The sequence below is a fragment of the Paroedura picta genome, chromosome 2 (genome assembly GCF_049243985.1).
Source record: "Paroedura picta isolate Pp20150507F chromosome 2, Ppicta_v3.0, whole genome shotgun sequence".
Lineage (NCBI taxonomy): Eukaryota > Metazoa > Chordata > Lepidosauria > Squamata > Gekkonidae > Paroedura > Paroedura picta.
Window position 1 is genome coordinate 67,201,282 of NC_135370.1, and position 26,970 is coordinate 67,228,251.

General features: G+C 45.7%; 2 protein-coding genes and 1 long non-coding RNA gene across 8 annotated transcripts in view; 1 reads left to right on the forward strand and 2 right to left on the reverse strand.

Moving 5' to 3' along the window:
• PTPN4 (protein tyrosine phosphatase non-receptor type 4) overlaps window positions 1-690 on the reverse strand; it is a 138,693-nt gene extending 138,003 nt beyond the window's left edge. Inside the window, exon 1 of the mRNA XM_077320550.1 lies at window positions 84-690. The gene's annotated coding sequence lies outside the window, so the exon portion shown is untranslated. The remainder of the gene's footprint in view (window positions 1-83) is intronic.
• LOC143829507 (fibrinogen-like protein 1-like protein) lies at window positions 1-20,245 on the forward strand. 6 transcript variants are annotated; one of them, XM_077320561.1, is made up of 6 exons: window positions 47-69; window positions 812-984; window positions 1,482-1,581; window positions 4,831-4,883; window positions 17,822-18,002; window positions 19,105-20,245. In XM_077320561.1, the coding sequence occupies exons 5-6, from the start codon at window positions 17,831-17,833 to the stop codon at window positions 19,767-19,769; spliced, it is 837 nt and encodes a 278-aa protein (XP_077176676.1). In that variant the 5' UTR covers window positions 47-69; window positions 812-984; window positions 1,482-1,581; window positions 4,831-4,883; window positions 17,822-17,830; the 3' UTR covers window positions 19,770-20,245. The 6 variants fall into 6 exon arrangements, 5 of the variants coding, with proteins under 5 accessions (XP_077176677.1, XP_077176678.1, XP_077176676.1 ...); XM_077320562.1 differs by lacking the exon at window positions 812-984 and having other exon boundaries at window positions 1-69; XM_077320563.1 differs by lacking the exon at window positions 812-984 and having other exon boundaries at window positions 1-69; window positions 4,834-4,883.
• LOC143829512 (uncharacterized) overlaps window positions 11,376-26,970 on the reverse strand; it is a 21,250-nt gene continuing 5,655 nt past the window's right edge. The window contains exons 2-3 of the long non-coding RNA XR_013228177.1: window positions 14,333-14,406; window positions 11,376-11,506 (exon numbers count right to left, since the gene is read on the reverse strand). This is a non-coding gene — a long non-coding RNA (uncharacterized LOC143829512). The remainder of the gene's footprint in view (window positions 11,507-14,332; window positions 14,407-26,970) is intronic.

The window sequence follows — 26,970 nt, forward strand, 5'->3', positions numbered from 1 at the left end:
CCACAATCCTGCTGGGTGTCCTTCCTCCCTCGCACACACCCATTTCCACCCGAACCGCCTGGGAGTAAGGTGCGTGTCCTTACCTTCATATAACAGCCACGTCCTTCCAGAGGATGACGGTAGACGAGCCCCCGCAGGGGAGGGCGTGAAGACGGAGGGGAGCGTCCAGTAATGCTATGCGAGGGGGCCGGGGAGGGACTCCCCCCTCCCGGAAAGGGTTCAGCTCAGTTCAAATCCACAATCCGGCTCAGTTCTTGAACCTCCAGGCGAGCAGCAAGGGGGCAAAGGGGAACGCCGATGGCCGTCTCCGCGAACACCCCACTGCCAACCCAAAGCGCCCCCACATTCCCACCGCAGACAAAAAGGAGGGGACGGGGAGGGGAAGGGAGGGGGGGAAGGCACTGCAACCTTCCCCCCTCCCCACCTCCTGGGCCCCTCCAGTCAAAGGGAAAGGCTTCTCCGCTCTTCCTGCGGGGGACGGCGCCTTCCTCCCACCACCCCGAGGTTTCCTCGCCGCTCTTGCTCTTCTCGCAGCCGCGCACCGGGGCCGGGGGGGAGACGGCGGCTAAGCAGCAGGACTCTGCCTATGGCGCGGGGGGGGGGGAGGCGAGGACTGGCAGCCACCGCCTCCTCCGCCTTTCTCCCCTCCCCAGAGCCAGCCTCCTTCCCTTCCCTCCCGCCTGCCTTCAGACAGGCAGCAGCAGCAGCAGCATAGCAACCAACATGGCAGCTGCGCAGTCACCCCGTGGAAAGTGCAGGAAGCAACTCTCGCGAGAACTCCTGCGTTCTACTTGCTCTATTTCCCTCATAGCTGTAAACTTCCAAGACCGCGCCTCTCCACTTTCGCCGCTTAGTCGCTAGGCCAACTCGCAACGCGATTGGCTAGGCTATTCGGAAGACCGCCCCTTTCTTCGTCTTGAGCCAGGGATTGGCTGGTCGACGCGTCTGCGACTGGAAAGATCAGGAGCGGTTGTCGTCACTTTAGTAAGCCTGCTTTGCTAAAGCCCGAGCTGCTTTCGGAGCAACCAAGAGTGGTTTTTTGCAGTATTTTGAGAGGCTTTTTCGACTTTTTGAATGGGAGCTATATTGCCACCTGCTGGCAATTCCATGTGCCTTTTTTTAAACATCCTTGGAACGCAATTCTTTTGCAGATGTTTAAAATTGTTATTTCAGCCTGCGTAGGAATTGATTTTTTAAAACTTTTGCATCTACTAACTCAATGCAACATATTGTTTTGTAGATTTTTTAAAACTTTTCTCGTCAAATAGTTAAATTTCCTTCCTATGTTAGCTAGATATGCAAAATAGGAAATATTGGGTTGCCAAGAAAGAAATGAGTGGTTATGTCCAAAGTATGAGCAAAGTGTAATCATTTACGATAAGTAATTTCAGAGGTAATTCAATGGAAATAATTTATTCGGAACTCCATGGCACATGCTTCTGAGGAAACATGTATAGGTTTTCTTGTTATTTTCTTTGCAGATAAGGCTTGGAGAAAATGGTGTGCAGTTCTGTTCTAACATCTACTAAAGAAACTGATGGAAGGCTGATGATGCCTTGTTCCACTATATTTGGCCTCCTGGTTAGTATTATAACTTCTAGAGCAGCTGGATACCTTAGAGATGAGCACAGTTTGGGGTAGGGCAGCAGTACTCACACTGTGTTTCACGGAGAGCCCACTATGGACACCTTGCACTTATCCAGAATGACTGACGTGGTAGTTTTCCTTGTGGCCAGTTACAGTGCAGAGGGGGTAATTGCAACTGTGAAGAAACATTTCATTATAAAGAAGTCTCCCCCCATCTCCTCATTGCAGTTTTCTTAATTTCCTGGGGAAAATCAGTAGAAAGTATTGCACTAGGATGTTTACGGCATGGGAGGCTCAGTGTGGGGCTCCAGGCTGCTGTTTGAGCCAGGGCAGGTTGCCTCACCTCTTCCCGTTGCAACTCATTAGCCCTGGATCTGTGCTCCTGCACAGCAGCTGGGGTGGCAAGGTTCCGCCATTTTGTGGGGCAGCAGGGGTCTTTTTTGTTTTTTTTGTTTGTTTGTTTAAGAACGTGGTATTGCGTACCAATGCCATACCACACTCTTAAAGAAAAAAAAATGCTCCAGTTAGCTCTGCAGCACAGCACATTGGAGTCATCTGGGGCATTTTTTTTGTCCCTTCCAGGATGCTGTATGTCATGTGATGGTGGAGAGGATTCGAGCCTGGACAGTCTGATTCTTTGTCAGCTGCACAGCCCAGGCCCAACATAGGCCCTGTTGACATCCGGAGCAAAAATGGAAATGCTGATTTATCCACGTTCCCTTGCCCCAGAGCATTTCAGGGCCTGAGTTGGGCCAGACCTGGAATTGCCCCAGGCTGGCACCAATGTTGTGTAGAACTGGGAATTTGCCCTGCCACTGGTTGAACAGTGAGTCTGGGTAAATTCCTGGCATGAAAAAGGTCCAGGGAGGATTCATTAGTAAAATCAGAAAAACTTGGGCCTTTCCTGAAAAAAAACAAAAATGAGCTGCCGAACTACTAGTGAGCAGTGCATTCAAATTGAAAAGAAGAAAATATTTTCACTTTTACAGTAGTAATGCCTGTGATGGACTTATTTGTTTTGATGAGAGCTGCACAGGATTCTTTATTTGTTCCTTCTTTGAATGGAAGTACCTTTGTTGCAAGAGAAAGATGGTGTGCTATTGTGCCACATTATTATTTGTGCTGTGTACAGTTTGCCATTGCTCACAAGTACTGTGAGGACAGATGGTAGAAGTTGGAGCAGGCTGTGTGTTGATGCTGAGTGGCCAACAGGTCGCAGTGGCAGCTCACCTGAGTCCTGCAAATTATATCATGTACAGAACTATATGAGGATTTGTTTCTGTACAATTTAAAGATATAATCCTGGAAGTTTGGTCACTTGAAGTAATTCTGAAATGAATGGAAATTACTTCTGAGTAAACATAGCTTGCTAAAACTGTCAATTAGAGTTGCCTGCTCTCGGTCTGGAAATTCTAGGAGATTGGGGAGGGTGGGGGGGTCAGTGTTGGGGAGGGACCTTAGCTCAAAACCATTTTCTCCAGGGGAACTGATTAGTTGGAATTCTGAGAGATCACCAGCCCTCATTTGGAGGTTGGCAACCTCCGCTGTCAATGCAACTCACTTCCTTGGCTCCTTTAAAAAAAATATTTCATACTTATTTGTGCTGCTTTCCTCCATGGAGATCCTCTGTTTTATTTTCACAAGCTTATGAGATAGCTTAGGCTGACTGTCCCGAGGTCTCTGACTTCCATGACAATTGGGGATGTGAACATGGGACTTCCAGTTCTCAGTACCACATCTAAACACTATTCCACACTGCTGAAGCCTATTCTGTCAGTTTAGTAAAATCCTTCATGGTCCCTGTTCATGCTCCATTACTCCACTTTCAAGTGGGGAAAAGAGGTGTCATTCCCTACTACTGTTTGGAATTATTTATTCACTAGTGAATAAGCCCGCTGCACGCTGGAAGGCAATGGGTGCTAGCGGGGCATGGGAGGGGGGAGAGGCGGAGGGAGGCAGAGGCAGCAAGGGGAATCAGGAAGTGGCCTCCCACGGCCCCCAGTAACCTCGTATTGGGGAGGCAGCATGGGCTCGGGGCTGGGGCTCCCTGGGTGGGTGCTCCTCAGGTTGTTCGGCAGTAGCATGGAGAGGTTTGTGGGTGGCGGCGGGTCACAGTCGTCAGGGCAGCAGCAGACGCCTCGGGGACGGTGGCAGCTCGTGGCCGCAAGATGGCCGCGGCTCTCCAGCGGCAGGTCCTAGGGGTGGGCTCCTCCCCCGAGGCCACTGCCACATATGTGGAGGTGCTGGCGTGTCCTACTCGTGGCCACCAGCGTGTCCTTGTGGTCACCTCCACTTGCTGGTGGGCGGGGCAGGCGGCTCATTGGGGGCACTGCTGTCACGTTGGGGCAGCCCCTGGTGTTTGCAGGCACCACTGGCTCATCCTAGCGGCAGCCTGTGCGAACTCTTCCGGGCTACTGCCCCTACCTCGGGCCAGCGCCACCTTGCCCTTGCTGCTGTGGCTGCCTACTCTCCACTGCCGCCGGCCGGGTGGAGCAGCAGGGCAGCTTTGACACGCTGCCTCCAGCAATCAGGCTTGTCTGCAGCCAGGCTGCTGGAGAAGCGGGCAGTTAGGCAGGGCGGCGCGTTTACCGGCCGGTCCAATCAGCTTTGCTGGCCTCGCCCTCTTTGGCCCGGATTTGAGTCCAGACACTGTCCGGGGGCCAGACATGCTCCACCCCCCTGGCAGTTTCCCTAATATTAAGAGCAACCATGGATAAGGATTGTATGGCATGTGCAGTGTAGCCAGGAGATCTAAGAATAGTCTGGCAGCCAGGCAGGGGACATTCAGAGATGGTTTTCTTGGAGGAACTAATCCTTGGAGGTCTCCCATTTAAATTCTAGCCAGGGTTGACCCTGCTTAGTGTTTAGGAGACTGCGCAAAATCGTTTACAAGGTTTTAGCTGAATTTGTTGACAGTTGATTGGGTTGGCACGCTGATATTGTCAGCTCTATTGGGATGTCATTTTATGATTGTGTTGCTTTTTAAAAAATGATGTATTGATATTTACTGTTTTTTAATCTATTCATGTATTTTGTTAGCTCTGGAATAATTTGATTAGGATAGGGCCTGTAAAGAATGTGCACTGTAAGCATCCTTTTAATGATGTGTTCAAGGAGGCGACATATTTGCCAAAGGAGCCATGAACTGGGGTCTTGTGTTCTGGTTGCTTTTAAAACCTCCAGTCACTGGCAGCTGTGAGTGAATCCAGCAATGAATCATTCTTGTATTTTCTTCCTGTCTAGTAGTATTGGCTGCTATTGAAGACAGATGGCTTGGCTTGGCTGTGACCAGAACGGTTAGTTTTTACATTTTTCTCTCATTATGGCAAGTCAGAATCTGCCTGCAGTTTTGAAGTGTGTGTAGGCTACAATGGCACCGACAATGCAGCAGCAGTACAAAAACTAAAGGGAACTCATTTTAGGTTGAGAAGCGGTCCATTTGAAAACAGCATCATGCTCTTGGTGAGTCCCTTAAATCCATGTTTTTGAAACAGAGTCTTTCTCAGTGCACAGTACTTGTCTTGCCTGATATTTCCTCAGATGTTACATATTTCTGAGGCAATATTTCCTCATTAAAAAAAAACACATTCTTGATGGGAAGCCTCTGAAACAATGGAAAGATCATGCCAGGGAAGGTGATGTCTGAAATCCAAAGAAGGCTTTATGCAAATGTCTAGATCATGAGTGGAGAAATGTAATGTTGGAAACAACTGTTACAGAAAACCCAGAGAAACAAATGTTGTCTCCACCCAGCAGTTTCACAGCGGATGCGTTGGAATTCATTTGTTGGGCAACAGAATCTGTGGATGAGAGCTGTTTGGTGAAAGCACCTAGAGAGCTGGAAGCAGAAAACCCAGCTTAACTTTATATTTATATATGCTTTAGATTTATGTGCTGCCTGTACAGAGCCCTTTTCCAGGTGGCTTTCAGTTAAAATTCATACCATAAAATCCATAAACATAATAAATTATCAATATGAACACAAAAAAGCCATTATCTTTAACCGCTCCTAGCGGAGCGGATTAAATAATTCGTTAAGGGCCCCGAGGGCGGGCCCTGTCCGTGATGAGGAAGGGTGCCAACGGAGCCTACCCTCCGACAAATCAGGTGGGAGCTGCGCCAGGAAGAGACATCGAGGAGCCGCCAGACGCCAGCCGAGCCACGCAGGCCGCACCATCCCCGGCCTTGGGTGCGCGGCCTCACCACCCCCAACTCGCGCTCCCACCCCGCCCAACTCTATAGGGCTCCTAGCGCCCGCTGTCTTCAAAGCACAACAGGCTTAGTTTCTAGTCTACAATATACTTGTATGATATCCTTAAGCATATATGCAAAACCCTTGTAGACATAGGGGGTAATCCTAGGCAGGTTTACTCAGATGTAAGCATCAGTTTACTCCCAGGAAAGTGTTCTTAGGGTTGCAGTCACAATGAAAGTCTAATGTACTATTCTAGAATAATTGTCTAATAGGAAAGAGACTTCTGATCATGCTTAGATTATGATTTTTTTTTTGCATTGTCCTTTCTATGCTCTCTTATGGCTCCTCTGATGCTTTCTTGATACTCTGTTAATACTGGTTTCACTGCTCTTTAGCCCTCTTGACTCCTATCTTGCTAGCCTAAAAGACAACAAGCCATATGGAAATTCTGGTTTCTAGCTCCAGTTACATTTCTAGTTACCTGTGACATACAGATATAGTCATGTGGCTATAGAATTAGTTTCTCCTTTGTCCCAAACTGGGATTCTAAGTTGTTTTAAGGTTGCCAGCCTCCAGATGGGGCTTGGAAATCTTCCCAAATCATCATTGATTTCCAGGCCACAAGAGGTACCTTGGGACTGGTGAACTGTATGTAGGGTTGGGCGCAGACCAGCTCACAGATGCAAGCTCATGACAAATTGTGGCTAGTCTGGGATTCATGAACTGAAGTAGGCAAACTGAAGAGTCACCATGAACTTCCACAGATTTTAAGGCAGGTTGTGGTAGTTCATGAAGAAGAGCTGTTTTTTTGTTTTGTTTTTTGTGCCCTGCTTTTTATTAGCCGAAGGAGTCTCAAGCAGCCTACAGTTGCCCACCTTTACTCTCCCTACAACAGACACCCTGTGAGGTTGGTGAGGCTGACAGACCTCTGAGAGAACTGGGACTGACTCAACTGCTGAGCAGCTGGGAATAAAAAGCAGAGGGTTAAATGGCTCATTTCAGCCCGTTTCCCCATCCCCACTGCTTTTCATGGGAGAAGCCTGGTTTCTGCTCCTCACAAAAAGACAGGCCATAAACCACAAAAATGCAGTTCATGCCCATCCCTAGCTGTATGGCATTGTACCCTACTGGAGTCTCTCTCCTCCCCAAGCCCTATCTTCTGAAGGCCTCGCCCTTAATTTCCTGAGATTTCCTTGCTGGTCTAGAGTGGGGAAGGAACATATGGAAACCTGACAACAGGCCAGTTTAATGCACATTCAGGTTTAATGTTTGAGTGCAGGCATATTGTATCTACTTATTTGTGAAGTATAAGCCATTATACCAATACTGGCTATTGTCCAATATGCTGGAAGCCGATTTATAGTTAAACTCTATGCAGAATAATGCCTTTCTCAACAGTTTCAGTGATAACTGTTTATTGTCTAGCCCATTTTATGTAGCCCCACAGGGTCAATTTCTGGTTGAAATCCTTGGGAAAGTTCTAGGCAGACCTGGATAAATCTGTGGCATATAAACTCTACATGTAGTAGCGGCAAAGAGAAACAGAGTTACTTTGCTATAAAGTCTGATTCTATGACTTGCCCGGCAGCCCATTTATCTTGAGCTTTTCTGTACAAACATTCATTCGTGCACTTTATTTTGTGACAAGGATTCATTTTAAAACAAGTAAGAAGAATGGAAACATGAAAGCCTAGTGTATAAAGCCAGATGAACTCCTTTAGAATAAAAAAGCAATAAATAGTCACCTTTTGATTTTTGCAGTGTGACCTGTTTGTTCTTTTAAAAAGAAATCGAAGAAGAGATCCAATTCTCCCAGGACACAGTTTGTAACATGATCAGCACATTTTATTTACAATCTCCAGTTCAATATCTGTGCACTCATAACTATGCATTGATAGTTTTAATACAGAGCCAAATCTGGCCATGCAAATTCATGTAGTGGCCATGCTTGTGATTAGAGAAGTGGTAGAACTGGACTCTCCTTGAAACAGCCATAGACCAATTATGCACTGGAAGTTTCCTGCCTGGCTGCAGGCTGGAGTTTTAGTCGTGGCAGGTGGCCCACCTCTTACCCACACGGGGGAGCATTTTGCCTGGTGTACCTTATCCGCCCTCGATTTATGCTCCTGCACAGGAGCTGGGGAAGTGAAGTTCCCAGTGTATAAACTGTCATAGAGATGTTACAGCTTAAAGTGAAGTCACAATTCCCTGAGCAAAGTCCATAAAAAGTGCACTTAAGTGGAAGAAATCAAGCTCTTGTGTCTGCGTGGGGTGGGTTGGGGTAGTATGTTTTGATTTGTGGGCTCTAATTGGTAGGAGCAAAGAAGCCAGATGACCAGTGACAATTTGTCAAAACTTACAGAGAATTATAGGAAATGGCACCACTCCCAAATATGATTTATTTCACTTAAAGTGGAGGAGCAGCCTTCAAAAGCATATGCCTTGGTGGTGAGAATATACCGTATTTGCCGGCGTATAAGACGGCTTTTTTCCTCTGAAAAACATGCCTCCAAGTGGGGGGGCCGTCTTATACGCCGGGTGCTCTTCTGGCGAGCAGCAAGCGGCGGCGAGCAGCGGTGGGCGGCGGCGAGCGGCTCCCCCCCACTGGGTGAGCTGCGCCGGCGGGCGGCGGGCGGCGAGCGGCGGCGGGTGGCGGGGAGCGGCGAGCGGCGAGCGGCGGCGAGCGGCTCCCCCCCACTGGGTGAGCTGCGCCGGCGGGCGGCGAGCGGTGGCGGGGAGCGGCGAGCGGCGGCGAGCGGCGGCGAGCGGCTCCCCCCCCACTGGGGGAGCAGCGCCGCGGGCGGCGGGCGGCGGGCGGCGAGCGGCGGCGGGCGGCGGCGAGCGGCGAGCGGCAGGCGGCGAGCGGCTCCCCCCCCCCACTGGGCTCACTCAATATTTTGAGTTGAAATGTTGGGGGGTCGTCTTATACGCCCAGTCGCCTTGTACGCCGACAAATACGGTATATCCAGAAGACAGGCATTGAAAATTCATTGCATATTCTCACACACCAACATTTTAATTTGCATTGGTAGCTTCAGTAGATATGAATACAGTTCTTCTCTCCTGCCAGATGCAATCGAAGCCAATCTCTGTGATCTGTCTTTCATAATATTTTTCATATAGGGCTCACTGAGGCATCACTGACACCAGCCAGAAACTACAGAGAGCATTAAAAGAAACATGTTCTTTTGGATAGTAGTTTCTTCTGCTGTTGGAGGTTAGTCAGAAATAGAACAAAGCAGGTTGCAAGCCAGGAGGACAACACTAGTTGGAGCCACCTGAGATGGAGGGAAATGAAGAGGTAGAAGTAAGTTTTTGAGAGGCTCTTTACCAGCTAATGGTTGGTCCTTGTTAGATACAGATCTCTTCTTGAGCTGGATCTCTTGGCCAGATTTATCACCCAACTGTCCAATAATGTCCAAAGTCTCCTTGCTTTCCACTTGCTTTAAGATTTTATTTTATGTCCGGAACTATTTGGAACAGGCATCTTCTGCTTAAGAATATTTCACAGTCATCCGTGCATAAACATTGTGGGTAATGTCTTTTCTTTTTTGGCTTTCACAGTTAATCTCTGTAATTTACACATTCTCCACTAGATGCTCTGCTGAGACCATCAAACATTAGCAAGTGTCATAAGAAGTCTGAGAAATCAGAATAGAATACAGCAGTTATCCAACTGACACTTATTTTGAGTGTGAGGTAGAAATTGTATAGCACAATCCTGTATATTGTTCCTTGGCAATAATTCCTCCTGTCTTCATTACAGCTTGATTTCCTTCTGTGCTTGACTCAATGGGGCTGCTGATTTCCTGGTTTCCAGATGCATCCATGTGTGTTGTGAATTTCTGCTACACTGCTGCAAGTTCTGCATATTGAGATTGGAATGTTCCTTTTTTTGCTACACACATTCACTGCTTAAGTAGACACACAATTTATTGCATTGTTTGGTTTGTAAATGGAAAAGCAGAGCAGAAATTACTAAATAGCAAATTAATGGGCTTCATATCCCCTGAAAGACAGGCTGCTTGTCAGTCAAATTTCATTTCAGTTTTATATCCACTTTTGGATGAGTCCCCTAGAGATATCTGTAGGATCTGTGGCCTTATTAAAATTTGTGAGGATCTCCATTTCCTTTTTAATCCTTTAAAAAAGCTTTTAACAATCCTTACAGTCAAAGAGAAAAACGTAACGAGTGGTAGTAAAACCATTAATACTGACAAAATTGCTCAATACCTGACATGGAAATAAATTTGGCAGATCTGTCAATCTGGAATGAAATTTAACAAATTTGGGTTCTGGGAGTTTTTTTAGTATCTTTGCAAACCCTCACTGACGTCATTTGATGGTCCTAAAAACAGTCTTTTCAGGATTAGACCTTTTATGAGACTTGTAGAATCAAATAAGGGCAAGACTGAACTGACGAAATGTTGGTACTAAAGCAGACGAATGAAACAAACTTGACCATCATCAGGGCTCATAATCTGAGACTGCAGTTGGAGGTTCAGTGTGGTGGAAAGCTGATTTTCAAAATGAGAGATGTTCAGAGGTGGTTTCCTGTGGCCTGCCTTTGGGACTGTTACTGAGGAAAACAGTGGGCAGAAAGAAAGATTATGCATTCTCTTAATCTCATTTCCTTTTGAAATATGGCCTGCCAGCTTTGCAAAGGAGGAGTAGCTGCTGGATTTGGGAGTGATGGTTAAGGTAAAGCAGTTCTTCTACACAAGAAAACCCAACAGCTGTAGGCAGGGCATTCCCCCATAAAGTGGCCGTGTGGCTATCTGTTAGAGCTTATTCTTTCTCTATAGTGGCCCCACTTTTATAGAAGTGGGATGGGCTACCTTAAGAGGTGACATGGGGTCATCTTGAGATATTTTTAGAAAGCATTGTAAAGCCATTTTATTTTTGAGAGCTTTTAATTGGGTTAATTGAGGGTGGTGTTAGTGGAGTTTTATTGACACATCTAGTTCTCAACATGGCCAAATTTGTGCACTGAAGCCATGGACTGGAAACACAGATTTTTCTGTAATCTGAAAAAAAAAAGCCCCAAGTTTCCAGGGAAAAAATCTGAAATCAAAAATTTTAAAAATTGGGGAGTTAAAGCCTCTAATATATAGAATAAGTATCTGTAGCTTTAAGAAATGGATGCCATTTAGTGGTGTTGTATGGATTGCTAGGCAACCACAACAGTATTGCTGACCTTCAAGCTTGTGTATAAAAATCCAGAGGGAAGGACTGTTTTGGTCTTTGAGGGAGAACTCATAGGGACTAAAGTCCATCAGCAACTATTGGGCAATTTGATATCACACAACTTCCTTGACTTACCCATTACTGATTGCTTGCTATTGTTTAAGAGCTGCTTTAGGTCCCCATTATGGAAAAAGATGGGGTACAAATTAAGTAAATAAATTATAAGGAAATACACAGTGTAAAAACAGGAGTCAACAAAAATGACTTTTTAAAACCATTCATAAACAGTATACATCAGGTTTGATGTCAGATTCTGAATTTATTATGCATGGAAAGCACTATAGCTGTTTTTCCCATGCTGTATCAGGGTGTGCCATGTCTTCCAACTCAGAAAGAAGAATAGATGCTCCTGCAGTCTGACCAAACTGTTGCTGATGTTGATTTTGCTGCAGCTGTTGTCCGTTGTCTGCTTTCTTCTATCATGTCACCACTCATGGTGCCAACTGGCAGCACAACCCTGGGAAAGTATGCCAGTTCCTATGAAAATACAATGACCCAGTCGTCCAGGATCTGTGGTTATGCCAACAAGAGTTTACCTCTCTGTAACAACACAGCCCAGAACAAATCAATGGCCTGGATTGTGCTAGTCGGTGGATCAGCTGAAAAGGCAGAATCCTGCAGTTCTGTACAACTAAAGTAATACTATCATTGCTACTCAGGGCTTTACAGCCACACGGAGGTGGAGGTATCCAATGGGATGCAATAGATATTAGTACTGGGTCTTATTATGACAGTCTTCTGGGTTAATCTGATATACAAAAATGAAAATAAAATGGGAGGGTTGTAAGTACATTAGAGCCATGTTCCCCAACCCCCAGGCTGTGGCGGGGGAAGGAGGGAGGTGCCAGCACGCCAGTGGGCATGCCTCCCTCCCTCCCCTCCATGGCGCAGCTCGCGCCATAGGGGGGAGGCGCAGGTACAAACGTGCCTGGTGGCGAGTGCCACACTGAGGGGGGGAGGCATGGGTGCAAGCACGCTGGCGCAACAGCTCCATGCCAGTGCGTTTGCACCCACCGGCGAGCCCCGTGCTGAGGGGGGGAGGCACGGGCGCAAATGCACAGGTGCGGCAGCTCCACGCCTGCAGTTTGCGCCCACCGGTGAGTGCTGTGCTGAGGGGGGGGGAGGCACGGGCACAAACGTGCAGGCGTGGCAGTTCCACGCCTACACATTTGCATCCGCCGGTAAGTGCTGCTCACCCTGCAGTGCGATACTCGCCGGTGGGCGCAAACGCGCAGGTGTGGAGCTGCCATGCCTGCGCACCTCCCCCCTTTGTGTTTACACCTGCACCTCCCTCACTCCCCCCCGGTCCTCGAGCCTCCCTCTTCCCTCCTGGTAGTCCCAGGGCCTTCGTCTCCCCCCTTGGTCCTCGGCCTGGAAAAGGCTGGGGACCACTGCATTAGAGGCTAGGTCTTGGATTTTAAGGTTGCTGTTTCTCTAAGTTTTTTATTTATTTATATTATAATTTGGCTTTTATACTGCCCCTTCCCTGCCACTGGGCATAAGTTGGTATGCATGCTGCATCTCTAGACATTAATCACAGCTACCGGAAGTGGTTTTTTAAAATGATGAGGTAGCCAAGAAATATTTTAAATCCTTACTATAAGTAGCTCTTTATAATTGGCAAACAGCCATGTAGGTGAGCCTGTCCGGGTCGCAAAGGGCCATGCGGCCAGCCCTGTCTGGGTGGGCACTTCCGGATTGGGCTGGCCCCTGGAGCGGCCGCCTATAGCACCCACTCCTGTTCACCGAAGCCCTTCCCCATTAGCCACCACCCCACCCACCAGACACGCCAACAATGGCCTCTGGCCGCCACCCGCACATCCGGTGCCTCTCTGCTGGGCCCACTGTGCCTCCCGCAAACAGCCTTCCAGGCCACCATTGCCTCCAGGCGGTCGCTCCCCGGTCTGCCCAACCACCTCCCTGTGCACATCACGCCCCCCAGAACCACCTGCCCACCTTGACTGTAACCCAGTCACTCCCCCGGCTGCCGGCCTGCCTCCGTGCAACCCGCCCACTGCTGAGAATGACCCCAGCCACCCACTCGCTGGTCCGCCTGCCTGCCTGAGTCTGCGCCACTTCCTGCTGCTGAGAACCACCCGCCCATTCTCCCACCCTGCCGGTCGTCCCCCCCCCTCGTTGCCCTGAAAGAGGCCAGAAGCTTTGGTCCCAAAGAAAGATTTGAGGAACTATGTTCAGTTTCTTAAAAGAAACTGAAGAATTTAACAACTCATAAAAAGAACTTAATACAAACATCTCCTGAATATCAGTTAGTGAGCCTTGAAACAAAGATTTAAGACAGATACCAGCAGAAGCCCATAGTGCGGGGGTGACCAAATGAGGGCTCTCCAGATATACATGGACTACAATTACCATGAGCCCCTGCTAGCATGCTGTATGCCATGGGACAACTGGAGAGCCATTGTTTGGCCACCCCTGACCAAGTGATTGGTGAAGGGAAAATATGGCTTATAATGCAGACACTTTCTGTGAAAGCTTAGGTGCAGCAGCATTTGCCTCTTTAGCCATTGGTGGTAGATCAGCTTCAGTGCAACAGGGTTAGGCAAAATTAAGTATCTTGGATTCTGCTCATACGATCAAGGTGAAAAAATCTGTCTTGGCCATGAAAATGTAACACACCAAGATAGTATTGATTTCTTCTAGGTTCCACATTTACAGGCTGCCCAACTACAGAAATCCAAGACTGAGCAGCATGGATTGTCAAGTACAGAGTGTGCAGGTTCATTAAATGTTCATAGGTTTTATCTCAAAACCCAGCAGAAAAATCCCTAGAGGCAAGAGTAACAGAGTGACCTTCCCCCCTGTGGTGTTGTTTGCTGTGTCCTTTTCTAATCTTCTTTCCATAAACCACATCCAAGCACTGGCAAGCATTTGGAAAGGCCTATGAAACTCAGTAAGTGGTGTCCCAGGATGATTATTTCTGCTCCTGCACAGAAGCAAAAGCTATTGTTTCGTTCCTTCCACCTGGGAAAATATTCAGTCGCATGTAATTGGTAAGCAAGGATGTGAGTGGTTTTTTCTTACTTTTAACCAAATAGCAAAGCCTTGCTAAAGGCTCTCAAAGAGATCTGGTGCTCTATGTTTATGCAGATGGCCTGGCTGTAAGGCTATGTCATAATGGAGCTTGTCCCCCAAACCAATGCATTTACAAGATCTGGGGAAACAAAGCCCCTGCCAGCTGTAGCAAAGCCAGTTTCATGCTCCCTGTGTGGAAGATGAAAAATTCTTTGACAGCTGAAACACTTTGATTAGCAGAGGGAGAGCAGTGCACCAGCAGAAGATTACCTTTTGGAGGTGGTTTGTCCCAGACAAGATCCATGTTCGTTTGAAGCAGCAACATTTTTAGAACAAGGGCCCACCTGAAGAAGTCGAGATACAAATTAGCAAAGCCAGAAGGATACCCAGAGAAAACTTGTTACAAGACAGGCCCAAAAGTGACAATAACAGAACATCACTAGTGGCCGCATACAGCTCTCAACTCAAATCAGTTCAATTTATCATCAGCGATTTACAACCTCTGCCATCAAAGGCTTATCCACATATGCCATCAAATGCAAACAATTGTCTTCCGTTCTCTACATAAGGCAAAAAGGGCAAACCCTATTCCAATGTATAAATGGACACAAATCTGACATCAGGAATCAGCCTGTTGGGAAACACTTCAACTTTCCAGGACATGCAATAAGTGACCTTAAAGTAGCTGTTTTATTACAAAGAACAGAATGGAAAGGGGAAATTGCTGAAGTGCAAGATATTATAAGGCTCAGAACAATGGAATCCCCAGAGATATTGGTTTCTTAACTTACTGCATATGCTAACCTGCATTCTTAACAATCCCTCAGAAAGGCCAAATGTCACCTGTATTTTAATTTTATCTCTTATTTGGAATAATTGATTTGAACATGTAGATTGTAATGTAGGGCAAGGACTCAGCTTTACAGGAAGACCTGGGTCCAAATGGGTCTGAATTCAGCAGGATTGACAATGGAAAAAACAAAATAAGTCTAGAATCAGCCCTAGATAGAACATCCATCATTGTCCTTATTCTGCAGTTTGCTGAGATCCAGATGTCTTCAAAGTGATGCAGAAAGTAGAGTATCAAGTGGCAGCTTAGAAGAATACCATTTGGAGATTTTGTTTTTCTTGGAAATAATACCTCTGCCCTTCAGCTCACCCTGCACATGCAAACAATTATCATTTAGGAGCATGGTTACAAGCCCTTAATTACATACTACAGTATAATGTAGCAAATGGAAGTTGTCAGATGACTCCTTTGAAATGCTGGGTCATCTGGGGATTTTGGGTGTCCAGTGTTCAGACTTCTAGGTCACTGAGAGCCCGAATAATGTAGTGCAGGGGTAGTCAAACTGCGGCCCTCCAGATGTCCATGGACTACAATTCCCAGGAGCTCCTGCCAGCATTTGCTGGCAGGGGCTCCTGGGAATTGTAGTCTATGGACATCTGGAGGGCCGCAGTTTGACTACCCCTGATGTAGTGGTTAAAGAGTGGCAGGGTGGGGAAAGGAAGGGAACAATGTTTGTAAGCCTCTTTGGGACTCCTTTGGGTAGTGAAAAGCAGGGTATAAAAACCAGCTGTTCTGATTTAAAATACAGCCATTTATGATCCCAATTCCCATTGATGACATGGAGTGAAAGATATAACTGCTTGGCAAACATCATTCTTCCCTTGTGTGTCATTTATGGAGCCTGGTATTTATAGGGTACAGCCCAGAATACCGGGATCTATTTCAGACTGCATCCTTTCCTACTCAGGCTGCCTGTCTACAAGCTGTTCACACGTGGCCAAGCCTCTGATATGACTTTGTATAAACATCATAGTTATTTGCTTTGCCAGCCCATCCCAGTATAAAATAATGCCATATAAGCAAAATCATTCATCTGCTGCATCTGAAGGAACACTCTTCAGATCACGCACTCTTGGCTCCAAGAAAAGTAGTCAACAAGGTAAGTTCTAATCTGCATTTTCTCCCTTAAGAGATGTGCTTTATTTACCAGCTGGTACATGCTGTTACACATAGGGGGACTTATTTAAAAACCCTAGATAGGTGAAGCACTATGTAGAATTAAAATAAGTAAATTCCTCCTTTGACAATTGTGCCATCCCAAGTTAAACCAGAAGGAGAGAAAATAAGAGACATTAAAAAAAAAACTTCCATGTTGTCATTTTAAGTATGTTAATTACATCCATACAAAAAGAGTTGCAAACAGACTGCATCAAGCTACCTGTATTCAACAGAGACTACAGTTATTATCAGGGACATAAGTGAGTTAGGCAGTAGCCTGTACTTGATTTACCTGAGCCACACATGGCAAATCTGATGCTACTGTAGCTGTGGTGTTTTGGAGCACAATTTCAGTCCTCAGAATATTTACGTAAGCATCAGCCCCCCTGAATTTACTATATGTACAGGACAGGCTGCATGGAAGGTTTTCTTGAAGGCACTGCAAGGGAATGATGTGCTGTCAGAGGATCAAATGTCCAAATGTGGCTTTTGATCTGAGAATCAACAACAATGCAACCTGTCCAGAGCACTAACTGTTCTCTACTGTTTTATTTGGATTTCAGTCCCTCTCTTTCTGCAATCCAACAGTCTACAATCCAACAGAAGCTACAAACCTGTGTGCTGCAACCCAAATATTCCATCTTTCATCTTAAAACATTACTCGGTGGTTGCCAAAGTACTGGTTATAGTACTATGTAATCAACGTGTAGTAAAGTCCAATCTGAAATATATGTTTAGAAAGTGAAGGCAGTTGAATTAAGGCAGAAATAATTGGCTTAAACTATGGAGCATGTACTCAGAAATATTTGAGTGAAATTCTCTAGTGGAGTGAGATTTCAATGAAGTTAAAAACGTATGAATATTATACACTGAGTTCGTTCTAAACGCTAAATATTTGATTTCATGCATCCCAGGTTCCAGGACTTTAGGTTATATGCAGATTTATAGGGTGGTAATCCCCCTCTTTTATATAAGCAAATAAAGGCTTTGTTGTTATTGGGTGGTCATTGCTGTTATTTTTTTAATGTCCCCCTATGGAATCAGACTAGTTTTGGAAGTCTAAAAATTATGCTCTGTAAAAGACAAAACTGGCTGCAATAGTGCGATTGTTGCAAGTGTCTAGTGAATAATATCAAAAATAATACATTATGAGGTAAATTTTGACTTGTTTTTAAGTTTTGCAAAAGGAACTTTTTTTCAGCACTTGCCAGAATGACTGCATATCAATGCATATGCTCCTGTGCCCTTTTTGAAAGAGATGAAGGCAGTGAGCAATCCTAAGAACACTCTATGCAGGGGTAAGTCAACCTGTGGTCCTCCAGATGTCCATGGTTCACATAACACCCTCATCTGACTGTTGATTGACACATGTTGTCGTCACAACACAGTTGCCTATTTTGTCTTCCCCATTCATTTCTTTTTGTGCTAATGATAAACACTGTTAGGTTGGGTGTTCTAATGCCAAACCTGCTCTTCCATCATTGGCAAAAGTGCGAGGTTTATAGAGTATAAAAGTTGGGCATCAGGGACTGGTCCTAAAGCACGAAGCAGCATGTTTGCTGAAGCATCTGATCAATGCTTGGGTAACAGACCACCCAGCAATCCTAGGCATGATTAAGCACATTTATAAATATTCTGAAAGTTTCTGCTAAGGCAGGGAAGCTAAACAGTTATTTTTCATGATATCTTCCTTAGGAAGAGGGCAATATTAATTACTGCTCATGCTCAGGTTTTCCTCCCCACTCTCCTAGGTTTCAAAGATGCTACTTTACTCTGCTCCTTTTTTGTGCACCCTTTTCATCTTTAATGGAGGCGTGGTCTCGTCACCTTTAGTGTTCCAGAAACTCAGCTCAGAAATCGGCAACAAGCACATGCTGGGGAATAAGGATCCTTATGCTTTGGAAAATGTCCAGAAATATGTTACTGATAAAGGTACTGAAAAAGCATTAAAATAAAACCAATGGAAAAATGTGCTCAGAGGCAATGTGATAAAGCTGCATTATTCCAAGGCATAAAAAGAACAGCCTTACCAAAATTACATGTTGTTTTGTAATGAGGAAGAGCATGGATGGAACAGCTAAGGAGGATGCACTTGTGCTGATGTAATGGCCCCATTAAAATATATGAGGCTCATCAGAATAAAGATGACAATGTAAAAGAAAATCTGTGGTCTGTATGGAAAAAGAGGTTAAATATGCAATTTGAATAATGTGTATAGTTTCTTACTCATAGAATAAGTCAAATCAATATGGCTAAAAATGAATTATTTGTACGATTATTATTTTTGCCATGAAGAATGTATGCCAGTATTAAATAGACTGGTATTCTAAGCTAAGGAAGGCTAGAAAATAACAACAACAACAACAAAACACCATCCTGTCCAAATCCCACAGCAAGTGACCTTTGCTTCATGTACCAACACTGCAATCATATGCAGAAATTGGTACCGCCATGTTCAGGAATACTTATTCTCAATTTACGTATGCATAGAATAGTACCCTTGAATCAACCTTGCCTAAAATTGGACCAATACAAAGCGTTAGCTGATTTTGGGGGAAAAAATTAAGGAGTGTTTTCCCATTAAGTTAACATAATACCAGTGCCCATGCAAATACTGAAAGAAAATTTATTTATTTAATGTCAGAAGATCCTAAGATTGTCTGGCTGCCAGGCAAGAAATGTTCACGAGTGGTTTGCCATTGCCTGCCCCTGCATTACCACGTTGGTTTTCCTTGGAGATTGCCCTTTCAAGTACTAGCCAGGGCCAACCCTGCTTAGCTTCCAAGATCTGACAGGATGGAGCTCACCTGGACTATCTAGGTCAGTTGAAAAGAATGGAGAAGGAAAGGAATGAACCAAAAAGCACTTGAAGTGGTGTGAGCCACTTCTTCCAAAACTGAAAGAAATGGGAGGAGGGGAGATGAATGGCAAAGCATTAATGTGACATGGCAACAGTCCCAGCTCTGTGGAATTACCTATCAACTATCATAAGCATATTTATGTGAACATACAGAGTTGTTTTTGTCTTTTTCAGATTATCTGGCAAGAGACTGCAAGCATGCTTTTCACCATGGTAGGAAGAAAAGCGGCTTGTATGTCATCCGTCCCAAAAACTGTCCCTTAATGGTGGTCTACTGTGACATGGAGCATGATGGAGGGGGCTGGACGGTGCTGCACAGAAATAATGTCAGCCAAAATGCACTTTGGTCACGCACGTGGAATGGTTATAAAAAAGGCTTTGGGAACCTTTTAGGAAACCACTGGCTGGGCAATGAATTTATACACCTCTTAACTCAACAGAATGCCTTCTCTGTGCGATTCCTTCTAGTTGACAGTGAAGGGAAGAACAAGCATGCGGACTACCATAGCTTTAAGGTGGATAGTGAAGATAAAGGCTATGCGCTGAGACTAGGGCACTATTCAGGGGATGCAGGGGATGCCCTGACCACAATAGGAGAAAGAGGTATCCATGACAACATGAGGTTTTCCACTCAAGACCAGGATAATGACCGGAGACCCGAAAGAAACTGTGCACTAGACAGTGCTGGTGGCTGGTGGTATGATAACTGTTATTCGGCCCTTCTAACCAACAACGTCATACATTGGGAAGGGTTGTGCACAGAGTCTAGGAAGTGCAAGTTAGCCGCCATCCTCATTAGACCAAATGGACAAAACTGCAACCTGCCTTCGAGATACTAATACCTTTGAGAGAGGAATGGTTGCTTACCACTTTCAATGTTCTCTTTCACTTTAGATCAACCCTAAGAACCAGCCACTAACACGCTGTTTGTCTGTCCTGAGGGATTTAGAGTGCGGTGCCCCGAGAATTCCTCTTCCACAGATTCCAGTGAGATAATTTGAGGACAGCTCTTGTTCTTTTCGACAGGGCACATTCAGGAGAACTTGGCAGGGGAGTTTAATTTCATTGTCTCGCCTAGTTTCAAAACAGTTGTAAAGAATTTTGGCCCAGCTACAGAGATAGCATAAAGCCAATGCTAAACTCAAGAGCAATAAAATAGATCACATAACTTCATGCGATAAACAGCAGTAAGTTGTTGAACACAGATGGGAGTTAAAATATAGGGTTGATGTATCTTAAACTATATAGTTTGAAATGCAAAAATACTGACTTTACTTGTGATTTCCAAATACCTGTAATAAAAAAGATAAATGGCTATGAGTTCATTGTGAAATTCTTTATATACATGAGTGGAAAATGACTGAATTATGCCCACCATTTAACCAGGGAAACTATAGGTTGTTCATCCAATTACCACATCAGAGAGGCACAGCAATTACAACAGCTGGGAAGTTTAAAGCCCCACTTTTCTTCTTTAGGCTGATGAAGATTTTCTTCTGCAACTTTTTTTGGGGAAGAAAATTGCCTCCCCCCCGTAAACCCCCCTGCCCCACAAATTTACATCAAACTTTTCTGTGCTAAAGGAAATGTCCCTTATGGTAACTACACAAATCTGAAGGTGACAGATGAAGAATTACTATACCAATGACACAGACAGATGAGAAATTACTATACCAATTCTATGAAAAGTAGCACATTCACCACTGAATTGCATTACTTGTGGAAAAAAATATGAGTTGCCCATTTTGATTTTATCTGTTATAAGAAAACCCAGTCATATTGTTCATCACATGTTTATCTCACTCTTCTTCCAATGAGTTCAGGGCAAGTACATATATTTCTCCCTGGCTGCACTTTATCCTCACAACAGCTCTGTGAAGGAGGACAGGCTGAGAGACAGGCCACATAGGCAGAAAAGGTTGGGTGGATGCTCATATGGAAGTGGGGATAATTCCCATTTCCACATGACATCGCCACTGGGCCTGGCGCGCATTAGGCTGCTGTTGCCCCACCTTAAGGGAAGGTGGATATTTTCTGTGTTCCTCTAAGCACTCCAGGGTCCAATGGGGCCTAGCCTGGTGGAGGCCATGTGGATCCAGCTCCTCCCTATCGTACAGAGATCCAGAGGGGACAAAAATGTCCCACTCGGCTCCATGGTTCAGTGCTGTGGGGCCAAATGGGGCATTAAAATTTTTGTTTGCAGGAACCCGCCCGTGCCTTTCCACTGTGGCTGCATCTTCCGTGTCTGCCGCCAAAATGTGTCATTGCCGCTGAAATGTGTCCCCCGTGGGGACACAGGAAAAGGTGGAGCATGCTGCTCTTCTGCAACACTGGTGCGGAATCACCCAGTTATGGACCACCTCAGGATCACAGTTAGAATCATAGAATCATAGAGTTGGAAGAAGTCATACATGCCATCTAGCCCAATTCCCTGCTCAACGCAGGATCAGCCCAAAGCATCCAGGATAAGCTTGAAGTTCAGTTGCTACTTGAAGACTGCCAGTGAAGGAGAACTGAAGGAGAACCTCCTTGGACAGTTTATTCCACTGGTGAACTACTCTCTGAAACTCCCCCCCCCCCGATATAGAATCATAGAATCATAGAGTTGGAAGGTACCTCATGGGTCACTTAGTCCAACCCCCTGCACTATTCAGGACACTCATATCTAGCCCATATTGTTCCCCATGTAGTTTAAACCCATTAGAGAGTCACCTTAGTGTAGAGAGCCAGTTTGTGTAGTGGTTAGGAGTGCAGACTTCTAATCTGGTGAGCCGGGTTTAATTCTGCACTCCCCCAAATGCAGTCAGTTCGGTGACCTTGGGCTCACCACAACACTGATAAAGCTGTTCTGAATGAGCAGGAATATCAGGGCTCTCTCAGCCTCACCTACCTCACAGGGTCTCTGTTGGGGGGAGACGAAAGGGAAAGTGATTGTAAGACCCTTTGAGACTACTTCAGGTAGAGAAAAGTAGCATATAAGAACCATTCTTCTTCTTCATTGCAGGTCCTCTCCTCTGCTGCCAACAGGAACCGTTCCCTGCCCTCCTCTAAGTGACAACCTTTCAAATACTTAAAAGCTGTTCACAGATGATCAGGGGATGGACCCTGATCTTAACCTGGTATTCTAGCAACTATTCTAAACTAGCTATCACTGACTATACTCATAAGTTATCTCCCAGACTAAAGGCAAAGTCTGTTGTACCCAGGAATACAACGGGTGCTAGGATGCACACCTGCACTGTGGCCTTCCTGGGAGCTGGCCTGAGAGGCAGCTTGGTATAGTGGTTAGGAGCATGGACTTCTAATCTGGCAAGCCAGGTTTGATTCCCCACTCCTCCACATGTAGCCAGCTGGGTAACTTTAGGCTTGCCACAGCACGGATAAGGCTGTTCTGACCAAGCTGGAATATCAGGGCTCTCTCAGCCTCACCTACCTCACAGGGTATCTGTTGTTGGGAGAGGAAAGGGATTGTAAGCCTCTTTGAGACTTATTTTGTATAGAAAAGAGGTATATAACCACCAACTCTTCTTCTTCTACATGGCAAAAGCTCCTGTCCACACCTGGACTTTTTAGGCCCCACCTCCAAACCTCAAGGAACGTGTCTGACCCAGGGGCCACCAACCTCCAGCTGCTGCCTGGAAACCTCCTGGAACTGGACTGTATTGATCTGCTCACGAGGTTCCTGGAGATGAAAGGGCTTGCTTGGGAGGGGGGAACTCTGTAGCAGAGAGGTTGCAGGATGGGAGAGGTTGGGACCTGGGGATTTGCTCGAATTGCAGGTCATTTCCAGGCTACAGAGATCAGTCCCCCTGGAGAAAAGCCCTCGTTTTGGCTCCCATGGAGTTGCAGGGATGCCAGGCTCCAGGTGGGGAAAAAAGAGAAATGCTGGGTGGCAATAGTTGCTAATAATAAACATGAAATAATTCATAAACTTGTCACAGTTCCTTCAATGAAAATATTTAATTGATGGAAAAATCTCTTTAAAGAACTGAAAACCTTTCTGTGAGTATGTTTTTTAATCCAGTTCAATATTAGAGCAAAAGAAAATCAGTTGTATTTTCAAACATTAAAAAATTGGTTGGCAAAGAACTTACAGAAGATTTATCAATTACTGCCTCTATGTCAGCTTTTCTCAACTTTTTTACCATTGAGAAACCCCTGAAACAAGCTTCAAGAAACCTCAGAAGTGGCAGAATATGGTTGGGAAGCAACCATAGCTGTGTTCACACTCTCCTGGGGACCCTATTCTTCCCACACCCTCCAGGCCCATCACTGGCCATTTGGGAGGGGGGGGGAGCAGGTTGACATGACCATATATGGTCATATTACCCAATAAAAGTTTAACAAATTTTAAAATATCTCTCTATATAGAAATTAACTCCCATCCATTCAGGAAATCCTTCCGAGGCTGTCAAGAAACCCAGGGTTTCACATAACCCTGAGTGAGAGAGCCTGGATTAGGGAAACAGCATGAAGATTAGGGGAAGACAATATATAAGGATCTCGGGTACAGGATGGAACTGCAAGGAGGGTATCTGGCAGCCATTTTCTAGCCTCATCTCTACAATTCATTTTGTGATCATGGACATGGAGGTGTTTGAGAATATACATAGCAGGAAGTAAGTTGCACTGAGCTCTTTGGGATTTATTTTTGAGTACATAGGTATTGTTTGCATATTGTAGGAAACAGCCCCAATTTAACACTCACAAAAGAAGGAGTGGCTAGCCTAGTGCATGAGTGGCAATCCCAGAGCTGACAGATGACCTCCCCTGCCAGCTGGACTGGGCGGGTCAACATGTGTTACTCGATTTCACAGCGGTGTTTGTCATAGTTGATCATGAGTTCCTAGTTCGCCACCTCGCAGATGCTGGGATACGGGGGAAAGTCCTCCAATGGCTGTTCTTCTTCAGGGGTCATGGCCAGAGGGTTGCAAGTTCCACAGGGAGCAGTCCTCTCTCCAATCTTATTCAACAACTTTATGCGCCCTCTTGCCCAGCTGGCATGGAGGTTCAGGCTTGGGTGCCATCTATATGCATATGACACCCAGCTCTTTCACCTGATGGATGGCTGCCTGGTTTCACACCCAGAATCTTTAGCCAGATGTCTGGAAGCAGTGATGTGATGGCTTAAGCAGAATTATCTGAAACTTAGCCATTCAAAGATGGAGGTCCTATGTCTAGATAGGAAGGGTCCAAGTGAGGAAGCATGATTGCCCAACCTGGATGAGGTGCAGCTGTCAGAAGCTCACTTCACTAGGAACCTGGGTGTGATCCTGGACACCTTCCTCTCTATGGAGGCATGAGGGTAGCATGGCTGGCATTCTACCACCTGCATCAAGCCAAACTATTAGTGCCCTACTTGACACCAGAACACCTAGCCACAGTCACTTCTAGACTGGATTTCTGCAACTTGCTCTATGCAAGCCTACCCTTATCCAGAATACCACTGGTCCAAAATGCAATAGTCATGGGAACACCATGGAGGGCCCACATCTGGTCCATGCTCCAACAGCTGCACTGGTTACCAGTTGAATCCTGGATCAAGCTTAATTTCTTGGTAATCACCTTCAAGGCCATATTTGGTCTGGGTCCACTGTATCTGAGAAACCACCTTTCTTCCTATGCCCCTCAAAGAGCACTATTGCTCAGCCAACTCCCACTGGCTGGTCATCCCTGATCTCAACCAGGGCCCGGTTATTCTCTGTTCTGCCCATCACTTGGTGGAATGAGCTCCCAGAGGAGATCTGGGCCCTGACTGAGCTAGCACAGTTTTGCTGGGCCTGCAAAGTAGACAAACAAACAAACAAACAAACTCTTGTTACAAGAAGTATGTATGTTTGGGCCTGTTTTAAAAGTGTGCTCGCATTGACATTCGCTCTATCATTTCTTTATATTACTAATTAGGGACAAAGGCCATTGCATTCAGGAATACAATGGGTGCTAGATGGGTGTGTGTGTGTGGAATAACTCTGAGGATGGCCTCTCCCTCCCCCAGGGACCTGGAAAGGCAGCAGACTGGAGACCCTCGGGCAGGGAACTAACCAGCAATTCTCATGCAGCAGGGATCTGCAGCCTTGGAGACAAGTGGAAGGAGGGGGGGTCAGGGGGGGATGGAAGGTGATTGTTGGCCCCTGGACAGGCAAGCTAATTGGAGGAAGAGGCACTCAGGGGCAGGACAGCTGCCCTGAGTGGATGTTAAGCGTTGAGTGGCACTTAAGCCATGAGACCAGCTCCTCCTCCTAGGCCTTACCAGAAATATTAAGTTGAACAGATAGGTATTTAAACTTTCAGAATAGATCAAAAGGTTAAAAAGTACAGTCCTATGTGGAAAAAAACTCAGACTAAGGTTGTGATCCTATGTCCTAAGTTAGTAGAAAGTAACTTCACCTGAACAATGGAATTCACTAACAATAGGTGTAGCGATAACCCTGAATATAGACAGCTTGAAGAAAGAGTTAGATTCATGGAGCATAGGTCCATCCATTACTACTAGCCATGGTGAATAAAGGCAACCTCTGTAGACATAGGAAGCAAACTTCGGAATACCAATACTAAGAGGCAGCATCAGGAAAAGATATTTGCACATGTACCATGTTGGTTGGGCTTCCAGGACAACTGGTCAGCCATTTTATGGATCAGGGTGCTGAACAGAAGGAATCATAGGTAGGTTTTGAGGCTGACCAGGGGGGGGGCAATAACCTGCTCCATACTCTGTCTCCTTCCTTTGCTTGATAAGAGAAGTAGAGGGGGGGGATGTCTGTGAATGTCATGATATCATTCCTGGTCAAAAGTCTGGAAGTCACTTCATACCATACATAACACTTCAGAAATTCCGCCAATCTTGGGGTAATTCCTAGAATCTCCCAGATCCTTTGGTGTCACTTTTGGGCACTCAACTGGAAGTGACATCACAAGATCTGTGTTACTTGACCCTTGCCAAATTTGCCACTAAAATGCTACTATGCTCCCCTCACCACAGATATGATATTATATAGTAGGGCTCTCCTTACGTTTCTAACTTGTTTCTTATTAGATAATGGCACTAGATACTAAAGAGAAAATGCATGCATGTTTCTGTCTTCTTATAGCAACAGACCTGGGCGGGGGGGGGGGGAGTCCTCTGTTCCTTTAACAGAGCTTTACTGTACAGAAATAGATAGCTGGAACTTTTCATGACATGGAGATGATATCAGTAAAATAGAGCTGCCTTCCTTTGGGTTGGAAATTCCTGGAGATTTGAGGGTGGTACTTGGGGAAGGGAGGGCTTGGGGATGGGAGGGACCTCAGTGGAGTATAACGCCATAACATCCATTCTCCAAAGCATCAGTTTTCCTCAGAGGGATTGATTTCTGTGATCTGGAGATGAGTTGTAATTCTGGGAGGTTTCCATGCCCCAGATGAATGGACAGTGACCCTTTGTGGAAACTCTACCCGCATGATCTACACAGGAGTCAGCCAGTTTCATTATTAGATATTTGTGGTATTTAGAGTGTAGTCCTATGTTCTTGATGATATATTTGTAGACCCCTTCATCCGTGCATTCACTGTACATGAATCAAGGGTAGCAGCATTGCACTTGCTGGCCTAGTCACCTGGTGCTTATGTGTTCAGCTGAATGTCTCCAGCAAGTCTGTATTTCTCAGTGCATACACATGGTACCCTCCATGTGATCAAGATGCAATTCAATGCATGCAATCTTAATTCACTCTATGAGAAAGGACTAGTTGCAGAGGATTTTTTTTGGGGAGGGCTCTGTTGATGTCCAGCTCACGCTCATTCTCACCTGCCTCTCCACCTCACCCATGTGCCTCTCACCCTGCCTGTGTCATCCCCCTATTCATGAACCTTTCCAACACACATGTTTGTTCTGCCCAAATGTCCTTTGCCAGGTGGCACTGGGCAGTGTGTGCAGCTGGGGACACTGCTGCTGTGACTGCTGTGCACCACCAGCATGCTATTTATTTGTTTGTTTATCACATGTACTTACCACCCTCACTGAAGGCTCAGGGCGGTTTACATGGAATTAGACCAGTAGTGGAA

What these genes read in the sequence shown, in the direction of transcription:
- LOC143829507 (XM_077320562.1), top strand. Translation starts at nt 17,831, where the DNA reads ATGCTACTTTACTCTGCTCCTTTTTTGTGCACCCTTTTCATCTTTAAT. An exon ending in GAAATATGTTACTGATAAAG is followed by an intron (nt 18,003 to 19,104) that starts GTACTGAAAAAG and finishes TGTCTTTTTCAG; the next exon opens with ATTATCTGGCAAGAGACTGC.